Source organism: Papio anubis, chromosome 16 (assembly GCF_008728515.1).
Source record: "Papio anubis isolate 15944 chromosome 16, Panubis1.0, whole genome shotgun sequence".
NCBI classification, from domain to species: Eukaryota; Metazoa; Chordata; class Mammalia; order Primates; family Cercopithecidae; genus Papio; species Papio anubis.
In genome coordinates this window covers 63997280-64024916 of record NC_044991.1, presented here as the reverse complement: position 1 = coordinate 64024916, position 27637 = coordinate 63997280, and the positions used below count along the sequence as shown (strand labels likewise).

General features: G+C 50.4%; 1 protein-coding gene across 4 annotated transcripts in view; it reads left to right on the top strand.

Moving 5' to 3' along the window:
• The window catches only part of SOGA1 (suppressor of glucose, autophagy associated 1), an 89123-nt gene that overhangs the window by 31192 nt on the left and 30294 nt on the right, over positions 1–27637 (top strand). For all 4 annotated transcript variants that reach the window (XR_001891901.3, XR_001891900.3, XM_021921079.2 and 1 more), the window contains exons 3-8: positions 3403–3561; positions 15506–15568; positions 16681–17862; positions 20064–20204; positions 23041–23166; positions 24385–24615. Coding sequence is in view for 2 of the 4 variants with exons in the window: in XM_021921079.2 (XP_021776771.2) it covers positions 3403–3561; positions 15506–15568; positions 16681–17862; positions 20064–20204; positions 23041–23166; positions 24385–24615 (1902 nt within the window). In the remaining 2 variants the exon portion in view is untranslated. The remainder of the gene's footprint in view (positions 1–3402; positions 3562–15505; positions 15569–16680; positions 17863–20063; positions 20205–23040; positions 23167–24384; positions 24616–27637) is intronic.

Here is a 27637-nt window from a genome sequence, read left to right as displayed (position 1 = left end):
CATGTTGCCCAGGCTGGTCCTGAACTCGTGACCTCAAGTGATCCACCCGTCTCAGCCTCCCAAAGTGTTGGGATTATAGGCATGAGCCACCGTGCCCGGCCTGTGCTTTCTTTTGATATAGCAGCCATCAGGGGAAGAGAGTAAATAGGGAAGGGATTCCACGGAGAATGGGGCAGAAGAGAACTGGGGAATCATGGAGGGGATGGGAGGGGATAAAATTCATAGAGTTGTTCATGAACCCCAGAGGATCCAAATCCACATGGATTGTGACTTCTTGATGGGAACTGGTAGCCTCCCCAGGTGGAGGACATGGTGGAGATGCAGCATCCCCGCAGGTGGAGAGGAGCTGGCCCAGATGGGAGCTCCTTTGAGAGGGGAGCCCTCCAGCCAGGAGTGCAGCCCTTCCCGGACAGTGGGTGGAGTTGGCATTTGAGGGCAGCCTCTTCAGCCCTGCGAGGGCAGGTGCCACTCCCCATGTATATTCAGTCATTCACTCATTCATCTCCCTCCCTTTTCACTTGTTGGACCCTTGGATTTATTTGTTCATCCAACAAGCATTTATTAGGCACTTAGTGTGTGCCTGACGCTGTGCCGCTGCTGGGACACATAGATGTGAATGAGGCCAAGTACGTCTGCGGCCTTGATCTCTGTACCCCACCACTCCTGCCTCAAGTGCTTAAGCAGGATGAGTGAGTGAGGAGTGAGTAAGTGAATGGAGAGTTGATCAGGACAGGGGCTTACTGGGTGACCTAACCAGCCCCAAACCAGGGACCATGTTTAAATAACTTGTACTGGGTCACATAGCCAGTAAATGCTAGAACTGGGCTTGAATCTAGTTTTCCCATTTGCAAAGCCCTTGTTCTGATACTGAGGGGTTGTTCTCCCCACTTATGGATGAGGAAGGTCTGGTGCCCAGAGAGGCTGTGGGAGGAGCCTCATGGTCCCGCTCCTGGCTGTCCTATGAGATCCTCAGGGGCAGAAAGAGGCAGTGGCAGTGGAGGGAGGGAGAGGCTGTGCCTGGTTTCCTTTTGGTCGTTGTTTTTCCTGGCCTGCCTCATACACTGCCAAGGGGTCTGTGCCGAGCTGGGCTTGGGCCCAGGCAGAGGACAGAGCCAGGGAGGGCCCTCTTCCCTTCCGGCAGGGAGGAGGCACCACAGTCATTTCCGAGACCAGCAGGCACGGGGCGCTGGGCTCTCTGCCCCACATGGAGTTCCTGCTAGCGAAACCTGGGCACTTCTGGGAGACCCTGGGCTATACCGGCCCCTCAGCCAAACCCCTGGGGCTTCCAGCCCGGCTCAGCCCACACTGGCTTTGCATGACACTGAGCGAGTCACTTCTGCTCTGAGCTCCAGTTTCCTTGTAAAATGGGAGTAGGATTGGGGTGAAGATGGGTGAGTTTGGCATGCAGTAAGTCTTCACCAAACAGTAGTTCCCAGCCTACACAGTGATGGAGTCTGGTTGCAATTTCCCAGCTCAGAAGAGCCTTCCATCCTCATCCCTGCAGGCCTCCTTTCCTGGCCTCCCTCAACCAGCCAGCAGGGAACAGAACAGAGGGTGTCTGCCAGGAATGGGGTGCTATTGCTACAGAGTCCTGGACCAGGATCAGAGATTGCAGCACCTCTATCGTCTTTCTGTAGGGATGACTTGGACATCTGTCCACCCTTTGTCATATCGGGCCTGTTCTACATCCCAGACAACTAGATACAGGTCTCAGGGTCACACTGTGACCTCCAGCCATCATGCCCTTCTCTGGGCTTCAGCTCCTTGGAGCAGCAGGCACCAGTCACCCAGAACTCACTGTGCAGGGCCCAGGCCAAGGCTTTTGTGCAATAGCTGGTTCAATTATCCTGTCAGGCTTGTAAGTTTGATCCTGTTATTACTGTGTTCACTTTATAGTTGAGGAGACTGAGATGCAGAGAGGGAAATTGACTTGCCCAGGACTACAGGCTGGTCACTGGCAGAGATGGGATTCAGTGGTCTGGGGCCCATCTTGCTCTGGGTTTCCGCTGCAGCTTAATTCCCTCTCTGTTTTGTTTTTTTTTGTGTTTAGGAGATAGGGTCTCGCTCTGTTGCCCAGGCTAGAATGCAGTGGCACAATCATAGCTCACTGCAACCTTGAACTCCAGGGCCCAAGTGATCTTCCATCTTGGCTTCCTGAGTAGCCTGGCCTGTAGGTGTGTGCCACCATGCCAAGCTAACTTTTTTGGTTTCTTTATAGAGGTGGGGTCTTGCTATGTTCCCCAGGCAGATCTCGAATTCCTGGGCTCAAGCGATCCTCCTGCCTCAAGCCTTTCAAAGTCTGGGATTACAGGTGTGAGCTACCGTGTCCAGCCCCTCAAAGTGTTGGGATTACAGGTGTGAGCTACTGTACCCAGCTCCTCAGTCTTCTCCCTTTAAGAAAAGCTTCTGGCCCTCCTACAGGCTTTTGTGAGGACTGGGTAAGAGGTGGCTGGGAGAGGCTTTGGAAGTGTGAGGAGCCCAGGTAGCCGGGCACAGTGGCTCATGCCTATAATCTCAGCTACTCAGGAGGCTGAGGCAGGAAATCCCTTGAGGCCAGAAGTTCAAGATTCTCCTGGACCACATAGTGAGACCCCGTCTCTTTTTATTTATTTATTTAGAGACAGAGTTTTACTCTTGTTGCCCAGGCTGGAGTGCAGTAGCATGATTTCAGCTCACTGTAGCCTCTGCCTCCCTGGTTCAAGCAATTCTCCTGCTTCAGCCTCCCAAAGTGCTGGGATTACAGGCACCTGCCACCATGCCCGGCTAATTTTTTGTATTTTTCGTAGAGATGGGGTTTCACCATGTTGGCCAGTCTGACCTCGAACTCCTGACCTCAGGTGATCCACCTGCCTCGACCTCCCAAAGTGCTGGGATTACAGGTGTGAGCCACCATGCCCAGCTGAGACCCTGTTTCTACAAAAAAATGCAAAAATTAACCAGGTGTGGTTATGCATACCTGTAGTCCTAGCTATTCCGGAGGCTGAGGTGAGAGGATTGCTTGAGCCCTGGAGTTCAAGCCTGCAGTGAGACATCATTGCACCACTACACTCCAATCTGGAAGATATAGTGAGACCCTGTCTCAAAAAAAAAAAAAAAAAAAAGCCCCAGGTAAATGAAAAGGCATTTCTGAGAATAGGGTCTTCCCAGCTTTCTGGGGCTGTGCTGTGATACAGACACCGGGAGCTTGTGGTACCTAGGTTTGGGTTTTGGTTCTGCTGCTTCCTTCATGAGATTCTTGGTCTCTTTGTGCCTCAGTTTGCTCATCTGCAGCGTGGCAGTGATGCGATAGGAACCTGCCTGTCTCTGGGGTTGCCCTGCTGTGAACGTCGGGTGGTCAATGGGACTTGCAGTGGGGGCTCTCCTCAGCCTCCTCACACCCTTCTCTCTTCCACCCCTGCACAGGTCTCTAAGGACATCTCCATGCGGCTGCATAAGGAACTCGAGGTGGTGGAGAAGAAACGGGCGCGGCTGGAGGAGGAGAACGAAGAACTTCGTCAGCGGCTCATCGAGACTGAGCTGGCTAAGCAAGTGCTACAGACGGAGCTGGAGCGACCGAGAGAGGTGAGGACTTCGCGCATCCAGCAGGGCCAGCCTAGGGCAGGCGGGCGTATGCAAGCCCCCACAAGCCAGTGTCTCTGCGAGCCCCCACTTGTGGGAAATGGGCAGCTTATGCCTCCCTGGCAAGGTCGTTTATTCATTCATTCCTCCAACATGCATTTCCTGAGCACCTACTGTGTAAACTGTGTGCTGGACACTAAGGTTACTATGGTGAACAAAATACACCCAGTTCCTGTCCTCAGGGAGCTCACAGGGTAACGAGAGGGAGTCATTCATCAAAGAACCACAGCCGCTGTGGGAGGATTCACTGAGAAAACATGCAACAATGTCAGGCATGGGGCTCAGCCCTCTGTGCCTCAGTTTCCTTACCTGTAAAATGGGGCAGTGGTGCCCTGAGTCATTGTGAGGACCAACAGGAATAACGCACGTGTGGAGTGGCTGCAAGAGACTGCCAGGTCTGCCATTTGGCGTGAAGTCAGTGCGGGGGCTGGGTCTCAGGCCGGTGTCGCTGGGGTACTGGTGCTTCCTCAATGTGACCCTGAGACACAATCCTGTCTGTCTTTGTTCATGCCAGTTCCTCCCCCCGGCAGACCTCCTCCTCCTGTTGTGTGTTGGGTATACAGTGTGTTATGCGCCCTGCTTGACAGTTTATCTCAAACATTTTCATGCTAACAAGGTTGCAATCATGCCCATTTTATGGATGAGCAAACAGCCCTTGAAAGAGGGAGGGATGACCTCAAGGTTATGCAGGGCTGAGGGGGTTCTGCAGAATGCCAACTAGAAACCATCAACCTAGGTGTCCCTTAAAGGCTGGAATCCCCCCATTCCAGGGGTCTGTGTTCCAGATGGTCTGGGGTGGCCTCTGGCCCTAGAGGCAGAGCCAGGCCTTAGCTGTCTGCCTGCTGATGAGGTATGAGGATCATGCATTCTTCCAGGGCACACTCCTCGCTGCAGGCGCTGCCTGCCTTCCTCCCCCGAGGGCGAGGCTGCCAGTGTCCCTGGACTGAGACACCACAGCCCGAGGCCAGAACATTCCTCCAGCCATCCTTCCCACTGGGCGTGTTGGTGTGATGTGCCAATGCCCTCTCAGTGTGCAGGGAGAGGAGGCGTTTGCTGCTAAGGGTGGCTAGCCCCCTCCCTTCATTCAGCTGCCCGCTCCCACGGCCTGGCCCATAACACAGAGCACCCTCTTCACACCGTCTTGCTGCTGCTACCCTTGATAGTGAAAAGGGGAGACAATTTCTGAAAGCATCTTAAGGTCACAGTACAAGTGATGAAACTGAGGCTCCGGGAGGAACAACTTGCCTGAGTTCACCTAGCCTGTACTTAGCAGAGATGTGGCTGGAACCCTGAAGCCACTTCCCTTCTCTAAGTCTCAGTTTCTTTATCTGTGACATCAGGATAAGCAAACAAGCAAAGCCTGCATGGTGGTTCACACCTATAATCCCAGCACTTTGGAAGGCCAAGGTAGGCAGATCTCTTGAGCCTAAGAGTTCAAGACCAGCCTGGGCAACATAGCAAAACCCTGTCTCTATAAAGAATGCAAAAATTAGCCAGGCTTGGGGGTGCCTGCCTGTAGTCCCAGCTACTTAGGAGGTGGAGGCTGTAGTGAGGTGAGATTGTACCACTGCACTCCAGCCTGGGAGATAGAGTGAGACCCTGTCTCAAAAAAAAAGATAAAAGGGGTCCAGGCACAGTGGCTCACGCCTGTAATCCCAGCACTTTAGGAGGCCGAGGCGGGTGGATCACCTGAGGTCAGGAGTTCGAGACCAGCCTAGCCAACATGGCGAAATCCTGTGTCTACTAAAAATACAAAAAAAAAAAATTTACCTGGGCGTGGTGGTGGGCACCTGTAATCCCAGGTACTTGGGAGGCTGAGGTAGGAGAATCTCTTGAACCCGGGAGGTGGTGGTTGCAGTGAGCCGAGATCACGCCATTGCACTCACTCCAGCCTGGGTGACAAAAGCGAAACTCCGTCTCAAATAAATAAATAAATAAATAAACAGGGTGATAACTGTACGCAGCCTATGAGGTTGTTTAGGATCATGAATAAGATTATGTAACCATGGAATACTATGAAGAAATTAAGAAGAATAAGATAGTATGGCAGTTCCTCAAAAATTAAACAGAACAATCGTATGATCCAGCATTCTCACTTCTAGGTATATCCCCAAAAGAATTGAAAGCAGAGACTCAAAGAGATATTTACACATCCATGTTCAGAGGAGCATAACTCATAATAGCCAGAAGATAGGAGCAACCCAAATGTTCATCAGCGGATGAATGGATGAACATAGTGTAGTGTACATGTGTAATGGAAAGCTCTTCAACCTTACAAAGGAATGAAGCTGGGCATGATGGCTCATGCTGTAATCCCAGCCTTCTGGGAGGCAGAGGTGGGCAGATTGGTTGGGACCAGGAGTTCAAGACCAACCTGAGCAACATGGCAAAACCCCATCTCTATAAAAAATACAAAATTTAGCCAGGCATGGTGGTGCATGCCTGTAGTCCCAGCTACTAGGGAGGTTGAGGTGGGAGGATTGCTTGAGCCCAAGAGGTTGAGGCTTCAGTGAGCTATGGTGGCACCCCTGGACTCTGGCCTGGGCTATAGAGTGAGACCCTGCATCGAGAGGGAGAGGGAGAGGGAGGAAAACAGAACGGAACAGAAAAGACCAGCACTTTGGGAGGCCAACGCCGGCGGATCATGAGATCAGGAGATCAAGACTATCCTGGCTAACACGGTGAAACCCCGTCTCTACTAAAAATACGAAAAAATTAGTTAGACATGGTGGCGGGCGCCTGTAGTCCCAGCTACTCAGGAGGCTGAGGCAGGAGAATGGTGTGAACCCGGGAGGCGGAGCTTGCAGTGAGCCTAGATTGCGCCCCTGCACTCCAGTGTGGGCGACGGAGCGAGACTCCATCTCAAAAAAAGAAAAGAAAGTATTTGGAATTTATTTGTGAAATTTTAAAAGAGGTGGTCAGACTTGTAAAGAGCTCTTTGTGGTGCCCAGTACAGAGCAGGTGCTCAAGAAACACTGGTTCACATCCCTCTGCGGCTGCTGTCAGTGAGGCTGGTCTAGCTCTCCTCACGTGCCCTGTGGTGTCTCAGGCTTGTGCGCAGAAGGCGGGAGCCTATGTTTATTATTTGCTGTTTATCCTCTCCCTCCTCCCTCTCTTTCCTGACATGGTTTCTATGGAGACGAGGGTCCCTGAGCAATTCTTCTGCCAGAGCCTCAGTCCCATCATCACGATCTGCCGTTGCCATCCTGACAGGCTGCCGAGGCGGTGCTGTCACCCGGCTGGGAACAGGAGCCCCTGGCCTGAGCTGATGTGGTTGCCATGGAGACAGCTCTCTGCTAGAGAGAAGGGAGGTGGCAGGCCCCGGCAGAGGACTGCGGTGGCACTGTTGCCCAGCTACCCCTCTTCCAGTGTCACACCCCTCCTTGTGTTTTAGGCAGAAAGCCAATACGAGTGTTGACGTGATTTATTATGGTATAGCTGCTGTGTCTGAGCCCTCACTCTGTGCCAGGCACCACACAAGCCTTGACCACACCAGCACATTTAACCCTCCCACCGCCTTCCCACGGACATGGTGTGGTTGTCTTATTTTATAGGTGCCAGTGTTTGTTGGCAATTTTAAAATCATGATTTAATTCCCATATCATACAATTCACCATTTAAAAGTACTCAGTTCAGGCTGGGCGCAGTGGCTCACAACTGTAATCCCAGCACTTTGGGAGGCCGAGGTGGGCAGATCACCTGAGGTCAGGAGTTCGAGACCAGCCTGACCAACATGATGAAACCCCATCTGTACTAAAAATACAAAAATTAGATGGGTGTGGTGGTGGGCGCCTGTAATCCCAGCTACCTGGGAGGTTGAGATAGGAGAAGAATTGCTTGAACCCGGGAGCTGGAGGTTGCAGTGAGCCGACATCCCATCATTGCACTCCAGCCTGGGCAACAGAGCGAGACTCTGTCTCAAAAAAAACAAAAAAAAAGCGTGCAATTCAGACCAGGCATAGCACTTTGGGAGGCCGAGGCACGATGATTGCTTGAGCCCAGGAGTTTGAGACCAGCCTGGGCAATATAGTAAGACTCCCATCTCTACAAACATTTTAAAAATTAGCTGGCATGATGGCACAAGCCTATGGTTCCAGCTACTCAAGAGGCTGAGGTGGGAGAATTACTTGAGCTTGGGAAACGGAGGTTTCAGTGAGCCGAGATCATGCCAGTGTACTCCAGTCTGGGTGACAGCGCGAGACCCTGTCTGAAAAAATAATAATAAAAATAAAAACAACAAAACAGTGTATAATTCAGTGATTTTTATTATATTCATGATGTTGTGTAGTGTCACCATTATCTAATTCCAGAACATTTCCATGACCCCAAAAAGTAACCTTATGCCTGTGAACAGTCACTCCCCACTCCCCCTTTCCCTCTTGCCCCCAGCAACCACTCGTCCGCTTTGTGTCTCTGGATTTGCCTGTTCTGGATGCTTCATCCAAATGGAGTCTTTGGTGACTGGCTTCTTTTACTTAGCATCAGGTTTTCAAGGTTTATCCATCCATGTTGAAGAATGTAGCAGGACCTCATTCCTCTTTATGGCTGAGTAATCATCCATTGTGTGGGTATATAGCCACATTAGATTTGTCCATTTATCTGGGTTGTTTTGACTACTATGAATAATGCTGCTGGGAACACTCATGTGCACGTTTCTGAGATTCTGTGTGTGTTCTCTTGTGTAGATCCAGGGAGTAGAACCACAGGATGTAGACTCAACTGGGGAAAGACAAAGATGGGATTCAAACCCAGGACTCCACATCTCCCAAACTCACACTGACTTTTCTGGTGTTGCCCCTACACTCCTTGCCCCACGCTTGCTTTCCTAGGACCCTCAGGTGTCTTCAGAATCCTGGAAGAGGCTGCCTACTCCAGTGACTGCTTCCCTCCCTGGCACAGCCTTCTCATCCAGATTTCCTACCTGGTGGGCTAGGAAGGGGCTGATAGTTCAAAGCCTGGTTCTACCTTTTTTCCGGCTTTGGCACTTACTCGCAAGTGACTGTAACCTTTGGGGAAGTGATACAACTGCTCTAGTGCTTAGTTTGTTTATTTATTTTATTATTATTATTGGGGGAGACAAGAGTCTTGCTGTGTCACTCAGGCTAGAGTGTAGTGGCATGATCATGGCTTGTTGCAGCCTCAAACTTCCGGGCTCAAGAGATCCTCCTGCCTCACCATCCCAAGTTGCTGGGACTATAGGCGCACACCACCACACCTGGCTAATTTTATAATTTTTAAAGAGATAGCATCTCTCGCTATGTTGCCCAGGCTGGTCTCAAACTCCTGGACTCAAGTGATCTGCCCGCCTCAGCTTCCAAAGTTCTGGGATTACAGATGGCATGAGCCATCCTACCCAGCCCAGTTTGTTTATTTATAAAATTGGAATATTATCCCTACTTCTCAGAGGTGCTTGTGAAAATTAAACAAGACAAGCAAGTAAAGTGCTTAACACAGACTAAGGACTTACTATTTTCGTTACTGCCACAACCACCGTGAGGGCTGCGGGTCTGGAGAAGCATTTGCCTTAGTTGAATAAATACATTTCTGCTGCCTCTGGCAAGGAGCTCTCTGTCTAGAGCTGCCAGTTGCCCGGGAAAGGAGCAGCTATGTTGCCAATCTTCACGTGCAGTTGGCTCCATCTGTCCTTGTGACATTTGATTTGGGGCCAATGTTTAAACCACTCTTTGTTTTCTTCCCCAAATGATCTCTCCCTAACCAAGAGTCACATGGCCTCTCTCTGTGGCCATTTCAGCCATTCTGGAGGAAGAATGAGCCTAAATCTTTGAGGTGCACCCCCAACCCTGGTTTCCTTCTAGAATCTAGAGTAGGCCAGGCACAGTGGCTTACATCTGTAATCCCAACGCTTTGGGAGGTTGAGGCGGGTGGATCACTTGGGTTCAGGGGTTTGAGACCAGCCTGGGCAACATGGTAACATCCAATTCCTACAAAAACTACAAAAAAGTAGCCAGATGTGGTGGTGCACGCCTGTAGTCTCAGCTGGTCAGGAGGCTGAGGCATGACAATTGCTTGAACCTGGGAGGCAGAGGTTGCAGTGAGCCGAGATCATGCCATGGTACTCCAGCCTGGGCGACAGAGTGAGACCCTGTCTCAAAAAAAAAAAAAAAGAATCAAGAGTAAATTTTGTACCTGAAGCACAGTCGGTGCTTTCAGTGAGACCTTTCCAAATATCTCCTCCTCCAGATTTGGTGAAAATCTGCCTCGCTGTTTTGGCAGAAGGTTCATTTTGTTCCTTGGAAGGTTGGCCTTTGTTTCTTGGCTGAAGTGGCGCAGGAAGGTGTTTGAGTGCAGAGGCCCCTCCAGAGCTGTGCTCAGGAGCTCTCTCCTGGGCTGAAGGAAAGACAAGGGAGAACATAGCTCAGGCTTCTCCTAGAAGCCTGTAGACCAGGGATGCTTGGAGGCACCACCCTGGCTGCTCAAAGACAGCCTTGTGAGTTGCTGGCGAGTGGGGAAGCCCCTGTTGCATGCCAGGCCACAGTTTGTCCTCAGGGCTGGGCACGTCCCCAGGCCTTGCAACTGCATTCCTGCTGGTGTCCAGGCACCACCCTGCCCTGTCCCACCCTCTCAAGGCCCAGAGCCAGAACATCTGCCTCTTGGGCAGAGACTGACTTCATCCCTGGGGGCTCCACAAAGGGGCTCTGACAGGCCCTGGCTTTCTTGAGGGGTGGCAGCCCCCCAGCCGCCTGGCCAGCTACTGCCCTGCAGAGGGGAGGAAGGTCTTTGTGCACTCTGAGCCAGCCTTGTGTTCCCTCCAGAATGGCAGGGCTGTATGGGAACCCACATGGCTTAGGTAAGGTGGGGGAAGTGTCAGGTCCCACCAAGGGTGGAACTCGTCTCCTCTGCCCACTGCCCTGCTTTCTAGTGAGATTCAAGCCACTCAGCTCATTCACACCTTTTCTCTGCCTGCTGGAAAGGTGTGCAGTGACTTCTTGGGGAAAGTATATTTTAAAAACCTTTTATAATGACTTTTCCCTTCCCCACAATAGGTAGTAGTACATACTTAGCAAGCAGAAAAAGATTAGAAGATTCAAATAAGCCATAGGGAATTTGTGTGTGGATGGGGAGGTGCATATACTTCCAATAAGTTTTTCTATGTATACATATATGTGTATTTAAATGTAAATGTGAATATGCTTTTTTTCTTTTTTGGAGACAAGGTCTGGCTCTATTGCCCAGGCTGGAGTGCAGGGATGTGATCTTAGCTCAGTGTAACCTCTGCCTCCCAGACTCAAGTGATCCTTCCACCTCAGCCTCCCGAGTAGCTAGGACTACAGGCACGTGCCACAACACCCAGCTAAGAATATGCATTTTGTTTGTTTTGTTTTTGTTTTTATTTTTGTTTTTGAGACAGAGTTTCGCTCTTGTTGCCCAGGCTAGAGTGCAATGGTGCAATCTCAGCTCACTGCCACCTCTGCCTCCTGGGTTCAAGCGATTCTCCTGCCTCAGCCTCCCAGGTGGCTGGGATTACAGGCATGCACCACCATGCCTGGCTAATTTTTTTTTTGTATTTTTAGTAGAGACAGGGTTTCTCCATGTTGGTTAGGCTGGTCTTGAACTCCCAACTTCAGGTGATCCACCCGCCTCGGCCTCCCAAAGTGCTGGGATTATAGGCGTGAGCCACCGCGTCTGGCCAGAATATGCATTTTTTTAATCTAAAAAAGTAATACAAACTCAGTGAAGCAAAAATATCATTAGAAAAGCACACAGATGCATACCTAGCATACCTCTAAGGACAAGCTGCAGCGCTCTGGTTACGTTGGTTGCCTTGGGCGGGATAACTGGGTGACTGGGTTCACTGTATTCTTTTATGTACTTTTTGAATGTTGAACCATGTGACTTTGTTATCTATTCAAAAATAATAGAAATAATAAAACCCGTACATTAAAGAAGAAAGCCTTCAGTTTGACTCCTCAGCCGGACCCAGCATCAGCAGTTTGCTTTGTATCTTTCCAGGCCTTTCTCTAGTCTCATTCAATGCAGAGTTCTATAGATTTTGAAACTTTTTTTTTTTTTTTTTTTGAGACAGAGTCTTGCTCTGTTGCCCAGACTGGAGTGCAGTGGTGTGCTCTCAGCTCACTGCAACCACTGCCTCACGGGTTCAACCAAGTCTCCTGCCTCAGTTTCCCTAGTAACTGGGATTACAGGCGCCTGCCACCACTCCCAGCTAATTTTTTGTATTTTTAGTAGAGACGCATTTTCACTATGTTGGCCAGGCTGATCTCAAACTCCTGGCCTCAGGTGATCCACCCGCATTGGCCTTCGCAAGTGCTGGAATTACAGGCGTGAGCCACCACACCCAGCCATTTCTTTCTTTCTTTTTTTTTTTTTTTTTTTTTTTTTGAGACGGAGTCTCGCTCTGTCACCCAGGCTGGAGTACAGTGGCCGGATCTCAGCTCACTGCAAGCTCCGCCTCCCGGGTTTACGCCATTCTCCTGCCTCAGCCTCCCGAGTAGCTGGGACTACAGGCGCCCACCACCACGCCCGGCTAATTTTTTGTATTTTTAGTAGAGACGGGGTTTCACGGTGTTAGCCCGGATGGTCTTGATCTCCTGACCTCGTGATCCACCCGTCTCGGCCTCCCAAAGTGCTGGGATTACAGGCTTGAGCCACCGCGCCCGGCCTCTTTTTTTTTTTTTTTTTTTGCAACGGAGTTTCATTCTTGTTGCCCAGGCTGGAGTGCAGTGGCACGCTCTCGGCTCACTGCAACCTCCACCTCCCAAGTAGCTGCGATTACAGGCATGCACCACCACACCTGGCTGATTTTGTATTTTTCGTAGAGACGGGGTTTCTCCATGTTGCTAGTCTCAAACTCCTGATATCAGGTGATCCGCCCGCCTCAGCCTCCTAAAGTGCTAGGATTACAGGTGTGAGCCACCGCACCCAGCCTCTTTCTTCTTTCTATGGCTGAGTAAATATTCTGTTGTGTGGATAGACCACATTTTTTTTTATCCATTCTAAAGTTAGTGGACATATTTGGGTTATAGGTTTTGTTTTGCTGGTTACTTCTTTCCCTTAACAGAGTGTCTGGGAGACTTTCCCATGTCAGTGAATCTCATGATCGCTCAGTCCTTTGAATGGCTTTTAGGTGATCTCATTCATTCACATGTGATGCCTGACCCCTTGGTACCTGTGGAGACCCCTGGTTCTCCTCTCTGTCGCTTCACTTCCTTCCTCCAGGGAGCCTGCAGTCCTTGGGATGGCTCTGGTCACCTAATCCATGGTCCAATGTTATAAATGAGAAAATGGAATTTCAGGGAGAGGAAAGGGGTTCACCCAGGGATCATAAACTCAGCGTCGCAAGGGCCCCAGGGTTCAACTCCCAGCTGAGGCCACAGCCCTTCCCACTCAGCTTGTAATAGGCCGGCCCAGATCCTTCCATAGCCTGATGGTCTGAGCCCAGAGCCCCCACCTTGCACTCAGCACAGGGTCTGCTTCTGTGTGCCCTGTCCAGGTCCCCACTGGCTGCACTTGTCTGCTGCCTCCTGGCTCTTGTGGAAGGACTCCTTTTCTGACCCATAGCCCTGTTTCCTCCCCTTCCCTTCCAGCTTTTGAAAGCTTCCAGGTCAGCACTTCTCAAATACTGGCTCCTGGCTCTTGGCACCCAGCGTCTGAAATATCAGCCTCTGCCTTCCTGCCTCATTTGCATTTCAAAAGGTCTCTCTAGGATTTGATTGGGTTCTCAGATACTCTGTACTCAAGGGTCCATCTGGAGCTCTCCTTGCCTGGCACAGTGGATCCGACCTGCGTTTCAGAATCACCTGAAAGCATTTAAAAAATACTGATGTCTTAGACCTACCCCAGACCACCAGTATTTTTTTTTTTTTTAAGTAATTCTCATGTGTACCAGGTTGAGAACCACTGTGCTAGCTACACTCTGGCCCTCATCAGCGAAGGCACATTTTTTCCTACCAACTCTTTGGAATTTGATTAAGAGCTATGTCAAGAACTGGTCCCAGGTGAGCTGTGGGTGTGCTGTGAGACCTTGGACAAGTCCCTGCCCCTCTCTCTTGGTTTCAGAAAAATAGGACTCGGATTAGATCAGTGGCTGTCACTTTCAGGGATGGGGTGTGAGAGGCGGGGATGGGAGCAAGCATGTATCCAAATCACCTGGGGTCATTTTCAGAAATATACCAGCCCACCTTGAAAAGTCAAAACAACCTGTAAGCATGGTTTTATACATACACCGCCACCATGAATCACCCCTCCTCTCTTGGGAGGAAGCGCTCAATGGAATCGTGCATCTAATTGAATGACTTCTTTAAACATTGAGAAACTTCAGTAATTGTTATTGTAACATTTCCTCCAATTCCCTCTGTAGGGCTTGTGCCATTTGGCATTCTTGCCAGCAATTTATGAACCTTTTTGTTTCTCCATAGCTTCACCAATAGACTATGTCGTCAGATATTTGGATTTTTGCCAATCTGATAGGTGAGAAACGGTATCTCAGTGTAATTTTAATTTGCATTTATCTAAGAGGAGCGGGGTTGAATATCTTCTTGTGCCTTGATATCTTCATGTGCCATGATCCATTTGCCTTTCTTTTCCTGAGAACTGTTTTTTCATATCTCTAGCCTATTTTCCTACAGGTCTGGTGACCTTTTTAATGCTCTGTTTGTGAAACTCTTTCCATATTTAGGATATCAACCCTTTGTTGGTGTTATACATTACAGATATTTTTTCAGAGTTTGTCATTTATATTTTTACTTTTCTTAGGGTGTTTTTATTTCCATGCAGAATTTGCTTGTGTAATCAAATGTATCTATATTTTCCTCTATTGCTTCTGGATTTTAAACATCTTATTTTTTTGAGGCAGAGTCCTGCTGTGTTGCCCAGGCTGGTCTCAAACTCCTCAACGCAAGCAGTCCTCTCACCTCAGCCTCCCAAAGTACTAGGATTACAGGCATGAGTCACTATGCCTGGCTAGCTTCTGGATTTGTTTTTTGAGACAGGGTCTTGCTATGTTGCCCAGGCTGGTCTCGAACTCTTGGCCTCAGGCAATCCTCCTGTCTTGGCCTCCCAAAGTGTTGGATTACAGGCATGAGCTACCACATCCAGCCCTCATTTTCATTTTATCCATTAGTATTCATTCTAAATTAAAGTTCCCACTAGATGTCAGTTTCATGAGGACAGGATTTTCTCTGAGGTGGAGATTTGCCTACTGAGCTTTATGGAAGAGTCTCTTGGGGAACAACACCACAGGGAGTGAGGCAGAGCTGGAAGCTGAATTACGCCAGTGATCCCAGTAGATCCCATGGGGAGCTCCGGAACTAGGATGGCCCTCCCTGTAGAGCTGAGGCAAGAGGTTATGGACCCGTCCCTGGATGTGGGCTCCATCCATGGATGGCACCTGCCCTTGGACAAGGTGGTTCCCCTCAACCAATGGCTGCCGCTGGGAGGGGTACTCAGCTTTGAGGTCTCAGCTCTGAGAATGAGTGTCTCAGTTCCGAAGGGGAATCTGGGCAAAGCACCACAACATCCTCCGTGGTTCACTGCTGTGTTCTGTACACCTACCTACCTGGCGCATGATAGGTGCTCAGGAAATCCTTTGATGAAAGACAAGCAAGAACAGAACCACAGCTTTCCAAGTCTTAGCCGAGACCAGCTGGGCCACACATCGGAGTGGGCTATAGGGGAGGAGCCCTGAGCAGGTGTTTTCAGAATCATCTCCAGTGCTTCTGGCCTGTCTCCCATTGCTGCTCACTGGGTGATCTGGAGGGCTCCTCTTACTCAACAGTCAATGCCGTCAGGGTGGGGTGGCCTGGGGACTGGGGCCCTCCCTGGACCCTGGGCACTGTGACAGCTGTCTGCATGTGCATCACCCTGTGAGCTTTCAGTCCTGACTTTTTTTTTTTTTTAATTCTCCCTTCAGCATTCCTTGAAGAAAAGAGGAACCCGCTCCCTGGGGAAGGCCGATAAGAAGCCTTCGGTGCAGGTAATTCCCAGCAGCCCCCGTAGGAAGGTTTTATTCTGAAGACCTGAGCCTGACTCTTAAGTGGCCTGGGGATCCCAGATTCTGCCCTGTCCTCCCCTTGCTCATTTTCTTTTCTTTTTTTCTTTCTCTTTTTTTTTTTTTTTTTTTGAGACAGAGTCTCACTCTCTTGCCCAGGCTGCAGTGCAGTGGCACAATCTTGGCTCACTGCAACCTCTACCTCCCAGGTTCAAGCGATTTTCATGCCTCAGCCTCCCAAGTAGCTGGGACTACAGGTGTGCACCACCACACCTGGCTAATTTTTGTATTTTTAGTAGAGATAGGGTTTCACCATGCTGGCCAGGCTGGTCTTGAACTCCTGGCCTCAAGCAATGTACCTGCCTCGGCCTCCCAAAGTGCTGGGATTACAGTTGTGAGCCACTGCGCCCGGCCCCCTTGCTCATTTTCTTAGTTTCACTGCCCACTTTATTTCCCAAAACCACATCCTGAGCCCATGGTTCTTAGATGCTTAGATACTCACTCCCCACCCCAGCCAGGAACTTAGCAAGCAGCACTACAGTCAAATCCAAAGGTCTAGAGTTGGAGACCGAGGCTTGAATCTTGGCTCTGCCACTTGACTGCCATGTGATTGGGGTGAGTCATTTTGAGTTTCTGGGCTCCACTCCCTATCTGTCCCTGTCTTGGGGTTCATTGGAAGAATTGGATAAAGTACTACTATATGCAGCAAAGGCCACATACCGTTAGCTCCTAGTGGTCTGGGATTGTCAGAATGCCAGGCCCTTTTCATCCTTAGCTCATTTAATCCCCTCTGTGGCTCTGGGAGGGAGGTAATGTTACTGCCGCATTTTACTGATGAAGCTGTAGTAGCAGCAGTTGCTCATCAATATGTCACCTGCTCCTGGACTCCCAGGCTATGTGTGGTGCCCCATCCTTGCTGTCATTTCAACGTCTACCCCTCTGCATCTCCCCCGGACCCTTACTTCCTTGAGGGTCTGGCTGTGTCTGATTCACCCCTGTGTTCCCAGCATATAGTTAGTGCTCCCCAAAATGCCATGGCTGGTACTGAGCCTCCCAGCACAAACCTTCCTGGGTTGTGTCTGTCTCCGTGGCCCCAGGAGGACAGTGCAGACCTGAAGTGCCAGCTGCACTTTGCAAAGGAGGAGTCGGCCCTCATGTGCAAGAAGCTCACTAAGCTTGCCAAGGAGAACGACAGCATGAAGGAGGAGCTGCTGAAGTACCGTTCGCTCTATGGGGACCTGGACAGTGCGCTGTCAGCCGAGGAGCTGGCGGATGCCCCCCACTCGCGGGAGACCGAGCTGAAGGTGCACCTGAAGCTGGTGGAGGAGGAAGCCAATCTGCTGAGCCGCCGCATCGTGGAGCTGGAGGTGGAGAACCGAGGCCTGCGGGCTGAGATGGACGACATGAAGGATCACGGAGGTGGCTGTGGGGGGCCTGAGGCACGCCTGGCCTTCTCCGCGCTGGGTGGCGGCGAGTGCGGGGAGAGCTTGGCAGAGCTGCGGCGACACCTGCAGTTCGTGGAAGAGGAGGCTGAGCTGCTGCGGCGCTCTTCTGCCGAGCTTGAGGACCAGAACAAGCTGCTGCTGAACGAGCTGGCCAAGTTCCGCTCGGAGCACGAGCTGGACGTGGCGCTGTCGGAGGACAGTTGCTCCGTGCTCAGCGAACCTTCGCAGGAGGAGCTGGCGGCCGCCAAGCTGCAGATCGGCGAGCTCAGCGGCAAGGTCAAGAAGCTGCAGTACGAGAACCGCGTGCTCCTCTCCAACCTCCAGCGCTGTGACCTCGCCTCCTGCCAGAGTACGCGGCCCATGCTGGAGACGGACGCCGAGGCCGGGGACTCTGCCCAGTGTGTGCCCGCTCCCCTGGGCGAGACACACGAGTCCCATGCGGCCCGCCTCTGCAGAGCCAGGGAGGCCGAGGCGCTGCCTGGGCTGAGGGAGCAGGCCGCCCTGGTCAGTAAGGCCATCGATGTCCTGGTGGCTGATGCCAATGGCTTCTCAGCTAGCCTCCGACTGTGTCTGGACAATGAGTGTGCTGACTTCCGGCTGCACGAGGCCCCGGACAACAGCGAGGGCCCCAGGGACACCAAGCTCATCCATGCCATCCTGGTGCGCCTGAGCGTGCTGCAGCAGGAGCTGAACGCCTTCACGCGGAAGGCAGACGCAGTCCTCGGGGACTCTGTCAAGGAGCAGCAGGAGTCCTTCTCATCACTGCCCCCCTTGGGCTCCCAGGGGCTCTCCAAGGAGATTCTTCTGGCAAAAGACCTTGGCTCAGACTTTCAGGTAAGGTGTCTCATGCACAAATCCTATTATTTATTTTTTTCCTTTGTTTTGTTTTGTTTTTCTTGAGAGAGGGTCTCTCCCTGCCAGCCAGGCTGAAGTGCAGTGGTGCAGTCTCAGTGCCATTCTCACCCCTCACCCTCCTGAGTACCTGGGACTACAAGTGAGCACCACCACACCCAGCTAATTTTTATTTTTTATTTTTTGAGACGGAGTCTTGCTCTGTCAGCCAGGCTGGAATGCAGTGGTGCAATTTCGGCTCACTGTAACCTTCAACTCCCAGGTTCAAGCGATTCTACTCCCTTAGCCTCCCAAGTAGCCGCGATTACAGGCGCCCTCTATCACACCTGGCTAATTTTTGTATTTTTGGTAGAGATGGGGTTTCACCATGTTGGCCAGGCTGGTCTCGAACTCCTGACCTCAAGTGATCGGCCCACCTTTGCCTCCCAAAGTTCTGGGATTACAGGCGTGAGCCACTGTGCCTGGCCATAATTTTTAAATTTTTTTGTAGAGATGGGATCTCGCCATATTGCCCAGGCTGGTCTTGAACTCCTGAGCTCAAGTGATCCACCAGCCTCAGCCTCCCAATGTGCTAGGACTATAGGTGTGAGCCACTGTGTGTGGCCTGATAGTCACATTTTAAATGGTGAGTATTTTTGTGTGTCTAGTGGAGTGGATCTAAAATACTTCATCCTTGGCAACTTGCCCTTCTAAATCATTGTCTACATATATATCATATATTTGTTTTTCCACCCAGATTGTTTTATATCTGTTGTTACTATACACCTTATATTTTTTACGCAGTGTATCAGTTTGTTCATTTATGATGCTTGTCTGTTGTTCACACACTTTTTGTGCTCACTGCTGAAGGTGTCATGATTAGCAAAAACAGATATGATTCCCCCTCTCATTGCCCTTATCATCTAGTGGGGCAGAGTCACCCAAAATATCATGTCAGTGAATGTGCAATTAGACACTGAGAGAGGAATCTGAAGGAAAGGTACATGGTTTTATGAACAAGGAACTTGACCTAGACCCTGTGCTGAGGGAGGGCCTCTGATCTGACCAGAGGTCAGAGGGATGAATGGCTGGGGGAACAGGGTTTTCAGCAGAGGAAATAGCCTGTACAAAGGCACAGCTCAGATCAGAGGCGGAAGGAGCGTGGTGTGTCCAGGGCGCTGAGTGAAGAGACAACGTGAAGCTGGACTGCACTGAGCATGGGGGAGATTTGATCTTCATCCTCAGAGCAATGGCAGGGAATTTTTCATTTCCAGGGAAAGAGAGTGACTTAGCGCTTTCTTTTTTTCTTTTTTTCTTTCTTTTCTTCTTTTTTTTTTTGAGACGGAGTCTCACTCTGTCACCCAGGCTGGAGTGCAGTGGCACGATCTCAGTTCACTGCTACCTCCACCTCTCAGGTTCAAGTGATTCTCCTGCCTCAGCCTCCCAAGTAGCTGGGATTACAGGCATGTCCCACCACACCTGGCTAATTTTTGTGTTTTTAGTAGAGACGGGGTTTCGTGATGTTGGCCAGGCTGGTCTTGAACTCCTGACCTCAGGTGATCCACCCGCCTCGGCCTCCCAAAGTGCTGGGATTATAGGTGTGAGCCATCGCGCCCTTCCGAGATTTAGCACTTTCTTTTTAACAACTATACAGTGGATATGTGCCATAATTTCTTTAACTCAAGACCTGTTGATCCAGTTTCATCTTACTTGTTTAAGCAAGCACACTGCCTTTTTTTTTTTTTTTTTAAGAAACAGTCCTGCTCTGTTGCCCAGGCTGGAGGGCAATGGTATGATCACAGCTTGCTGCAGCCTCAAATTGTAGATGGAATTATAGGCATGTGCCCATAGATTGCTCTGTTATCTCCCTCTTGGTTCTTCTTGAAAGAGGGATGAACAGAGGTCACACATGTGATAGGATAGTTGGGGCTGACTCAGAAGGTTTGTGCACAAGACACATTCACAAAATCACTTCCCACTGACCTAGTCATTCATCCTTTCTGCAAGCATTCACTGAATGGCAGCAGTGCTCCAGCCAGGGCTGGGTCTGGGTTGCAGAGGTGAATCTACCAGGGTCCTAGCCCTCCGATGGGTGGTTCAAGCCTCTTAGGGAGCGCAGAGGCCTGGGGTGGGCGTTTCTGGCACCCCTCGGGCCCCTCCCCATGGTGATATTTGGTTTGTTCTGCCTGTGCCTCTGGGTGCAGCCACCTGACTTCAGGGACCTGCCGGAATGGGAACCCAGGATCCGAGAGGCCTTCCGCACTGGTGACTTGGACTCTAAGCCCGACCTCAGCCGGAGCTTCAGGCCTTACCGAGCTGAAGACAATGATTCCTATGCCTCTGAGGTGGGTCTAGGCCTGAGCAAGCAGGGGATTGGGTAGGAGGAAAGTGACTGAGGCCTGTCAAAAGCAGAGTGGTGCATATATCACTTAGCTGGTGAGGATATGGGTTTGGGGAAATAAGGAAGTTTGGGACATTCTCATGGCCTGTTCCAAGGAAACTTATAAACTCATCTTCATAAATTATTTTTTTTTCTGTATTAAATTCCACTGGGAATTTAAGAATTTATGTAATTTTTTGTTTGTTTGTTTTTGAGGCGGAGACTCGCTCTGTCCCCCTGACTGGAGTGCAGTGGCGCGATCTTGGCTCACTGCAAGCTCCGCTTCCCGGGATCATGCCATTCTCCTGCCTCAGCCTCCTGAGTAGCTGGGACTACAGGCACCCGCCAACGCGCCCGGCTAATTTTTTGTAATTTTAGTAGAGACGGAGTTTCACAGTGGTCTCAATCTACTGACCTTGTGATCCGCCTGCCTCGGCCTCCCAAAGTACAATTTATGTAATTTAATGGAACTACTTATTTATGTAGCAGGAAGGCAGCAGTCTCTATAGTCAGGCAGTTTGAGTTTCAATTGTGGATCCACTCTTTACTGGCTGTGAGATCTTGGATAAGTCATCTTACCTCTCTGATTCTCAGTTTTCTCACCTGTAAAATGAAGGTGCCTCACAGGGTTGTTGAAAGGATTAAATACATGAAAAGCCATAGCTTAAGGCCTGGCCCACATTGGGTGAGGATGAGGAGGAGGATGATGATTATGATAATAATGACACATCTGTGGGATTCAGACTTGACCTGACTTCAAGTCTCAGTTCTGCCAGTGTTCCTGTGTGACCGTGGACAGGTTTCTACCTTCTGGCCACAGCTTCCCTGTTGGTAACATGGGAGGGTTGGAGTGAATGGTGGCTATCGAATTGCTAGGATTCTTTGATCCTCAGGGAATTCTGGGTAGTTCTGAGCCCCTTCTAAGCCTACTGAGCTTCTCCTTGCTCTTCATAATGAGCCTGAAGCAGGAAAAGGCTCCTATGGACTGGGTGGAGTATCTCTGAAACCCTGAACCTTGCAGAGTCCTGTGTATTTTCCAGCCTGAGTACCTTTCTGAGCATCTCTTGGAAGATAACTCTGTGGTCCCAGGAAGGCCAGCCCATGACTATGTAGGAAGGAGAAGCTCACTTGAAGCTGATGGATCAGACTCTCTAAGTGAGCCTCCTGGAAGCCATGGCAAAAAGAGAAAAAACTGAGATAACTTAGTTCTCATTTTCTGAGAAAAGGAAATAGGCCTATTCTTTTTTTTTTTTTTTTTTTAGACTGAGTCTTGCTCTGTCGTCCAGTCTGGAGTGCAGTGGTACGATCTTGGCTCACTGTAACCTCCATTTTCTGAGTTCAAATGAATCTTATGCCTCAGCCCTCCTGATTAGGTGGTACTATAGGCGTGTGCCACCATGCCCAGCTAATTTTCATATTTTTAGTAGGGACAGGGTTTTGTCATGTTGCCCAGGAAGCTGGTCTCAAACTCTGGGGCTCAAGTGATCCTCCCGTCCCGGCCTCCCAGAGTGCTGGTATTACAGGCGTGAACCACCGTGCCCTGCCAGGAAGTAGGCCTATTCTATAGGCTTACCTGTAGAAAAAATAATTTCCTGCACACATTCAATTATTTGTTTCATTCAGTTACTCTTTACTGAGTAGTGACAATTGCCCAGTGCTGTTGAACACTGAGTTCAAGGAGGATACCAGGGAGCAGACGGTATGTAGCCCTGCAAAACATTTTAATGCAAAACAGATACAGAAGATATACCTCAAGTCACTGTGCCTTCCACTGCCAAATCATCATATTATTGACCATATAATGAATGTTTACTTTCACAGAGGGACATTTGCCGTACCTAGGAATGTTTTATGTAGGAGTTCTGGGGCCAGGCACTGTAACTCACACCTGTAATTTCAGCACTTTGGAAGACCCAGGTGGGCAGATTGCTTAAGCCTAGAAGTTCAAGATGAGCCTGGGCAACATGGCAAAATCCTGTCTCTACCAAAAATATATAAAAATTAGCCAGGTGTGATGGCGGGCGTCTGTAATCCCAGTTACTTGAGAGGCTGAGGCAGGAGAATTGCTTGAACCTGGGAGGCAGAGGTTGCAGTGAGCCAAGATCGTGCTCTAGTCTGGCAAAACTCCATTGAGAGAGAGAGAGAGAGAGAGAGAGAGAGAGAGAGAGGGAGGGAGGGAAGGGAAGGAAGGAAGGAAGGGAGGGAGGGAGCAGAGGGACGGTGAAGGTCGGAGGTCAGAAGGTCTTCACACAGCTCCCACTGGTTACATTTAGTGTGTGTCCATGTCCTTTATATGTTTTTCTATGGAGGTCTATAGCTTTTTTGGTTTTGTTTTTCTACTTTCTGTTGAAGTATAACATAATAACACACATAAAATAAGGACACTGTCTTTAAGGGTACCCCTGAATGGATTGTTACATATGTATAGATCCATTAAATGTCTTTTAAGTCCCATCATTTCGTATCTAAGTTGTTTCTAAAATATTGCAATTATAAACAATGAAGCAATGAACATCTTTGTGAATCAAACTTAGTTTCCCCAGTACCTTATTAAGATAAATTTCAAAGAGAAAAGATCAAGTTCCAATGGTAACAAAAGCCAGATTTGGTATGTACTGTTTCATTTAATCATCATGACGACCCTCTAAGGTGGGGACAGTCATTCTGCCTGATTTGTATTTGGACAGCTTGGGTCCAACTTCCCATTGTTCCCCTACCACTGTCATCCTGAGATCACAATTTCTATCCACTTCTTCCCCTCTCTCCCTCCTCATTATCTGTGTCCCCTGTCCACACCACAGATCAAGGAGCTGCAGCTGGTGCTGGCTGAGGCCCACGACAGCCTCCGGGGCTTGCAAGAGCAGCTCTCCCAGGAGCGGCAGCTGCGAAAGGAGGAGGCCGACAATTTCAACCAGAAAATGGTCCAGGTGCGTGGTGCCCATCGCTTTCCAGGCAGCTATTCCTACAGCCTCTTTGAGCTGGAAGCAGAGGCCTTGAGGATCTATGGGCCCTCTGAAGTCAAGAATGTCAGGGGAGGCTGGGCGTGGTAGCTCACCCCTGTAATCCCAGCACTTTGGGAGGTCGAGGCAGGCAGATCACTTGAGGCCAGGAGTTTGAGACCAACCTGGCCAACATGGTGAAACCCCACCTCTACTAAAAATACAAAAATTAGCCAGGCATGCTTGTGCATGCCTGTAATCCCAGCTACTCGGGAGGCTGAGGCAAGAGAATCGCTTGAACCCAGGAGGCAGAGGTTACAGTGAGCCAAGATCGTCCCACTGCAGTCTAGCCTGGGCGACAGAGTGATCTCAAAAAAAAAAAAAAAGGAATGAAAGAATTAAGGGAAACCTGAGTCTTCAGCCCCTTTGCCCTGCTGGGATGTTATTGCACATGCCATTGTGCATTAGCTGTGTAACAGGACTATCATTGGCTGCCTGTGGGACCTGGGGCCAGTCCTGTTTTCTCTCAGGACCTCAGTTTCCCATTTATGAATGGTGCCCTCATCAGACCTGGCTTCTAATCAAGATAATAGTTCTGGAATAACATTTGTTAAGCCCTTTCTGTATGCTGGGCCTGTCCAATGCACTTTCCACCCATTATGTCTTTTAATTCTTGTGCCCTCCCTTATCACCATTTTGCAGATGGGGAAACTGATGCCCAGAGAGCCAGAGTGCTCTGCCCAGGGTTGCACATCCAGAGCGCAGCAGAGCTGGGCCTCTAATCCAGGTCCCTCTGTTAGCCGTGACTCTGCATTTTTTCCTAGGGTGTTGCCTAGTCATCAGCCATCCTCAACCCTGGCACGCCCTTTGCTCTCTACACGTCACCCCTCCCTGCTATCATCGCTCACCCTCGCAGGTTCCTCACTGAACATGAGAGTCCACGTGAGACATTTGGTTCCCAGGAGGTGCTCAGTACATGATGTCATGGTTTTTTAGTCAGAGCCAGGGTCAAATCCCAGCTCCTTCAGTGATGTGTCACTGTGGCTGCAGTAGCAGAGGGCAGTGCTCATCTGAATAGACTGCGCCACGCAGGGATCACTCACAGGCACCACCCAGACTTTCCTCCCTGCCCCAGTCCAGGGGCCCGGAAAGGGGTGGGGGAGAGGAAAGAGCCCTGGGATTGCTCAAGCTCTTGTCCCCCGGCAGCTGAAGGAGGACCAGCAGAGGGCGCTCCTGAGGCGGGAGTTTGAGCTGCAGAGTCTGAGCCTCCAGCGGAGGCTGGAGCAGAAATTCTGGAGCCAGGAGAAGAACATGCTGGTGCAGGAGTCCCAGCAGTTCAAGCACAACTTCTTGCTGCTCTTCATGAAGCTCAGGTGGTTCCTCAAGCGCTGGCGGCAGGGCAAAGTTTTGCCCAGCGAGGGGGATGACTTCCTCGAGGTAAGATTGGGCCTGGGCCTGGCACTGGGAGTGTGGTCTGGGGAGAGAGGGACAGGGAAGGGACGCCCAGCTGGATTTGACACAGCTCCTAGGCTCGCATACCTGCCATCAGCATGCAGGCTTCCTTCCCTGCATTCGTTGCTCTTTTTTTTTTTTTTTTTTTGAGATGGAGTCTCTCTGTCGCCCAGGCCTGAGTGAAGTGGCATAGTCTCGGCTCCCTGCAATCTCCGTCCGTCTCCCGGGTTCAAGCAATTCTCTTGCCTCAGCCTCCCGAGTAGCTGGGACTGCAGGCGCCTGCCACCATGCCCTGCTAATTTTTGTAGAGATGGGGTTTCACCATGTTGACCAGGCTGGTCTCGAACTCCTGACCATGTGATCCGCCCGCCTCAGCCTCCCAAAGTGCTGGGATTACGGGTGTTAGCCACCGCACCTGGCCATCATTGCTCTTTACTGGGCATGTGTAGGGTGCTTGCTGGGGGTACCATGAGGAAGATGACACGCTTGGTCCCGGCCTCAATAGCAGAAAGGATCCTTGGGGCTGGCAGGTCTTTAACATAAAGTCCTCAGAGGCAGCAGTATTGAGGTGAATGTAGGAATCTAGTTTTGTAGTAGCATCAGGTACAGGTATACATTTTTATTCAGTGCCCTGGGAGGCTCCCCTGGGCCCCTTCCCAGAATTTTTTTTTTTTTTGAGACAGAGTCTCACTCTGTTACCCAGGCTGGAGTGCAGTGCCACGATCTTGGCTCACTGCAATCTCCACCTCCCGGGTTCAAGGAATTCTGCCTCAGCCTCCTGAGTAGCTGGGATTACAGGCACGTGGCACCATACCCAGCTAATTTTTGTATTTTTAGTAAAGACAGGTTTTCTCCATGTTGGCCAGGCTGGTCTCTTGAACTCCTGACCTCAAGTAATCCATCCCCCTTGGTCTCCCAAAGTGCTGGGATTACAGGCATGAGCCACCATGCCCGGCCGAAAGATATGTTTATTTAACAAGAGGGAGTAGGCTGGCTTAAAAACACTGGTGATAGGGCTGGGCGCGGTGGCTCAAGCCTGTAATCCCAGCACTTTGGGAGGCCGAGACGGGCGGATCACGAGGTCAGGAGATCGAGACCATCCTGGCTAACACGGTGAAACCCTGTCTCTATTAAGAAATACAAAAAACTAGCCGGGCGAGGTGGCGGGCGCCTGTAGTCCCAGCTACTCGGGAGGCTGAGACAGGAGAATGGTGTGAACCCGGGAGGCGGAGCTTGCAGTGAGCTGAGATCCGGCCACTGCACTCCAGCCTGGGTGACAGAGCGAGACTCCGTCTCAAAAAAAAAAAAAAAAAAAAAAACACTGGTGATAGTACAGGTGGTATTAGGGTGTGGCAGGAAATGTGTGGGGGCAGAGCTTTGGGAATGTGTGAAGCTTAGAAAGGACCCACCTGGCCCATTCGTGCCCCAGTCTGTGCAGGACCCTCTGCTGCTCAAAGCCCCTGTCTCCTGTCATCAGCACAGCAGCAGGGAGGAGAAGGGGACTTACAAGGATGTCAGACCTTGGTCACACTCATCTTAGTTGACACTGCTCACTTTGGCCTTGTCCTTTTGGGTTCAGGTACCTCGAATCTAGCCCAGGCTTGGCCCTCCTCGTCCCGGCTACTGTCTGTAGGCCCCTTTCCAGATCAAATAGGGAGCATTGGCATGCCTCAAGTTGCCATGTACGCTCCTAGGGTACTCTCCCAGATGCCCTAGGAGCCAGGCATGACAGTTAGACCTGAGTGTATAGCAAGACCCTGCATCACCCTATCTCAGTGGAGCTCATCATTCTCGAAGGCCACTAGCTCCTCCCCAGGGCCTCATGGGAGAGTCCCTGCCGCCATTCCATGGGCCCACACCCTGCTGCCCTGACCCTGCAGTGCCTGACACAGGGCCGCCCTGGGAGCATCAGCCTCGAGCCTCTTGTCTGAAGCTCTCTCTTCTGTGACGTTTGGAAACATAGGAGCCCTCTCACCTGTTTGGAAGTCTCACGGTCCTCTGGACGAAGCCCAGTTTAAGGGAATGACCTGCAGGCCACACAGTCTGTATTTTAAGTCAGTTTGTCTGACTTGAACCCTCCACATTTGGTGAAAACCTTTCTAGCCATTTCCATATCCTAGAGTAAAAGAGAGAGAAACTTACTTTAGGAAAGGAAAAAATAGAGTATAAACAGAAAATTGGCCAGGTGCAGTGGCTCACGCCTGTAATCTCAGCACTTCGAGAGGCTAAGGTGGGCAGATCACTTGAGGTCAGGAGTTAGAGACCAGCCTGGCCAACATGGTGAAACCCCATCTCTACTAAAAATACAAAAATTAGCTGGGAACGGTGGCGCACACTGGTAGTTCCAGCTGCTTGGGAGCCTGAAGCAGGAGAATCTCTTGAACCTGCAAGGCAGAGGTTGCAGTGAGCCAAGATCATGCCATTGCACTCCAGCCTGGGTGACACAGTGAGACTCCATCTCAAAAAAAATAAAGAGACACAGAAAATTACATAACATATATGCCTCTAAATAAGAAATATGTACATTTACCAAAATAGGCATAATTAATAAGATATAGACATAATCATGCTAGGCACAGTGGCTCGCACCTATAATCCCCGCATTTTGGGAGGCTGAGGCAGGAGGATTGCTTGAGCACAGAAGATGACTCATTCCCTTTTGCCTTATTTCCATCCTAAACTAGGTCCCTGATCTCCTTGGCTGGCCCTGGACTCTTGCCCAGAATCCATCAGCAATAAATCCAAGCCCCCAGCAAGATCACTTCTGTCCACCCAAACCTTTGGTCACCCTTATGTAGCATTGTGGGAGTGCACGTGGCCTTTTCATTTCAACCACAGTGCCTGCCTTGACCCAGCCTGTCAACATGGTTATTTCAGAGTGACTCTCAGGGATGCTTCCTGGTCTTTGGGGCAGAACAGATGTCGTGGGAGACTAGGAGGGCCTGATTGTCCGGTCATGCTCCTCGACCTACATGGTGCCCAAGGTTGGAATTAAAATTTGGGAAAA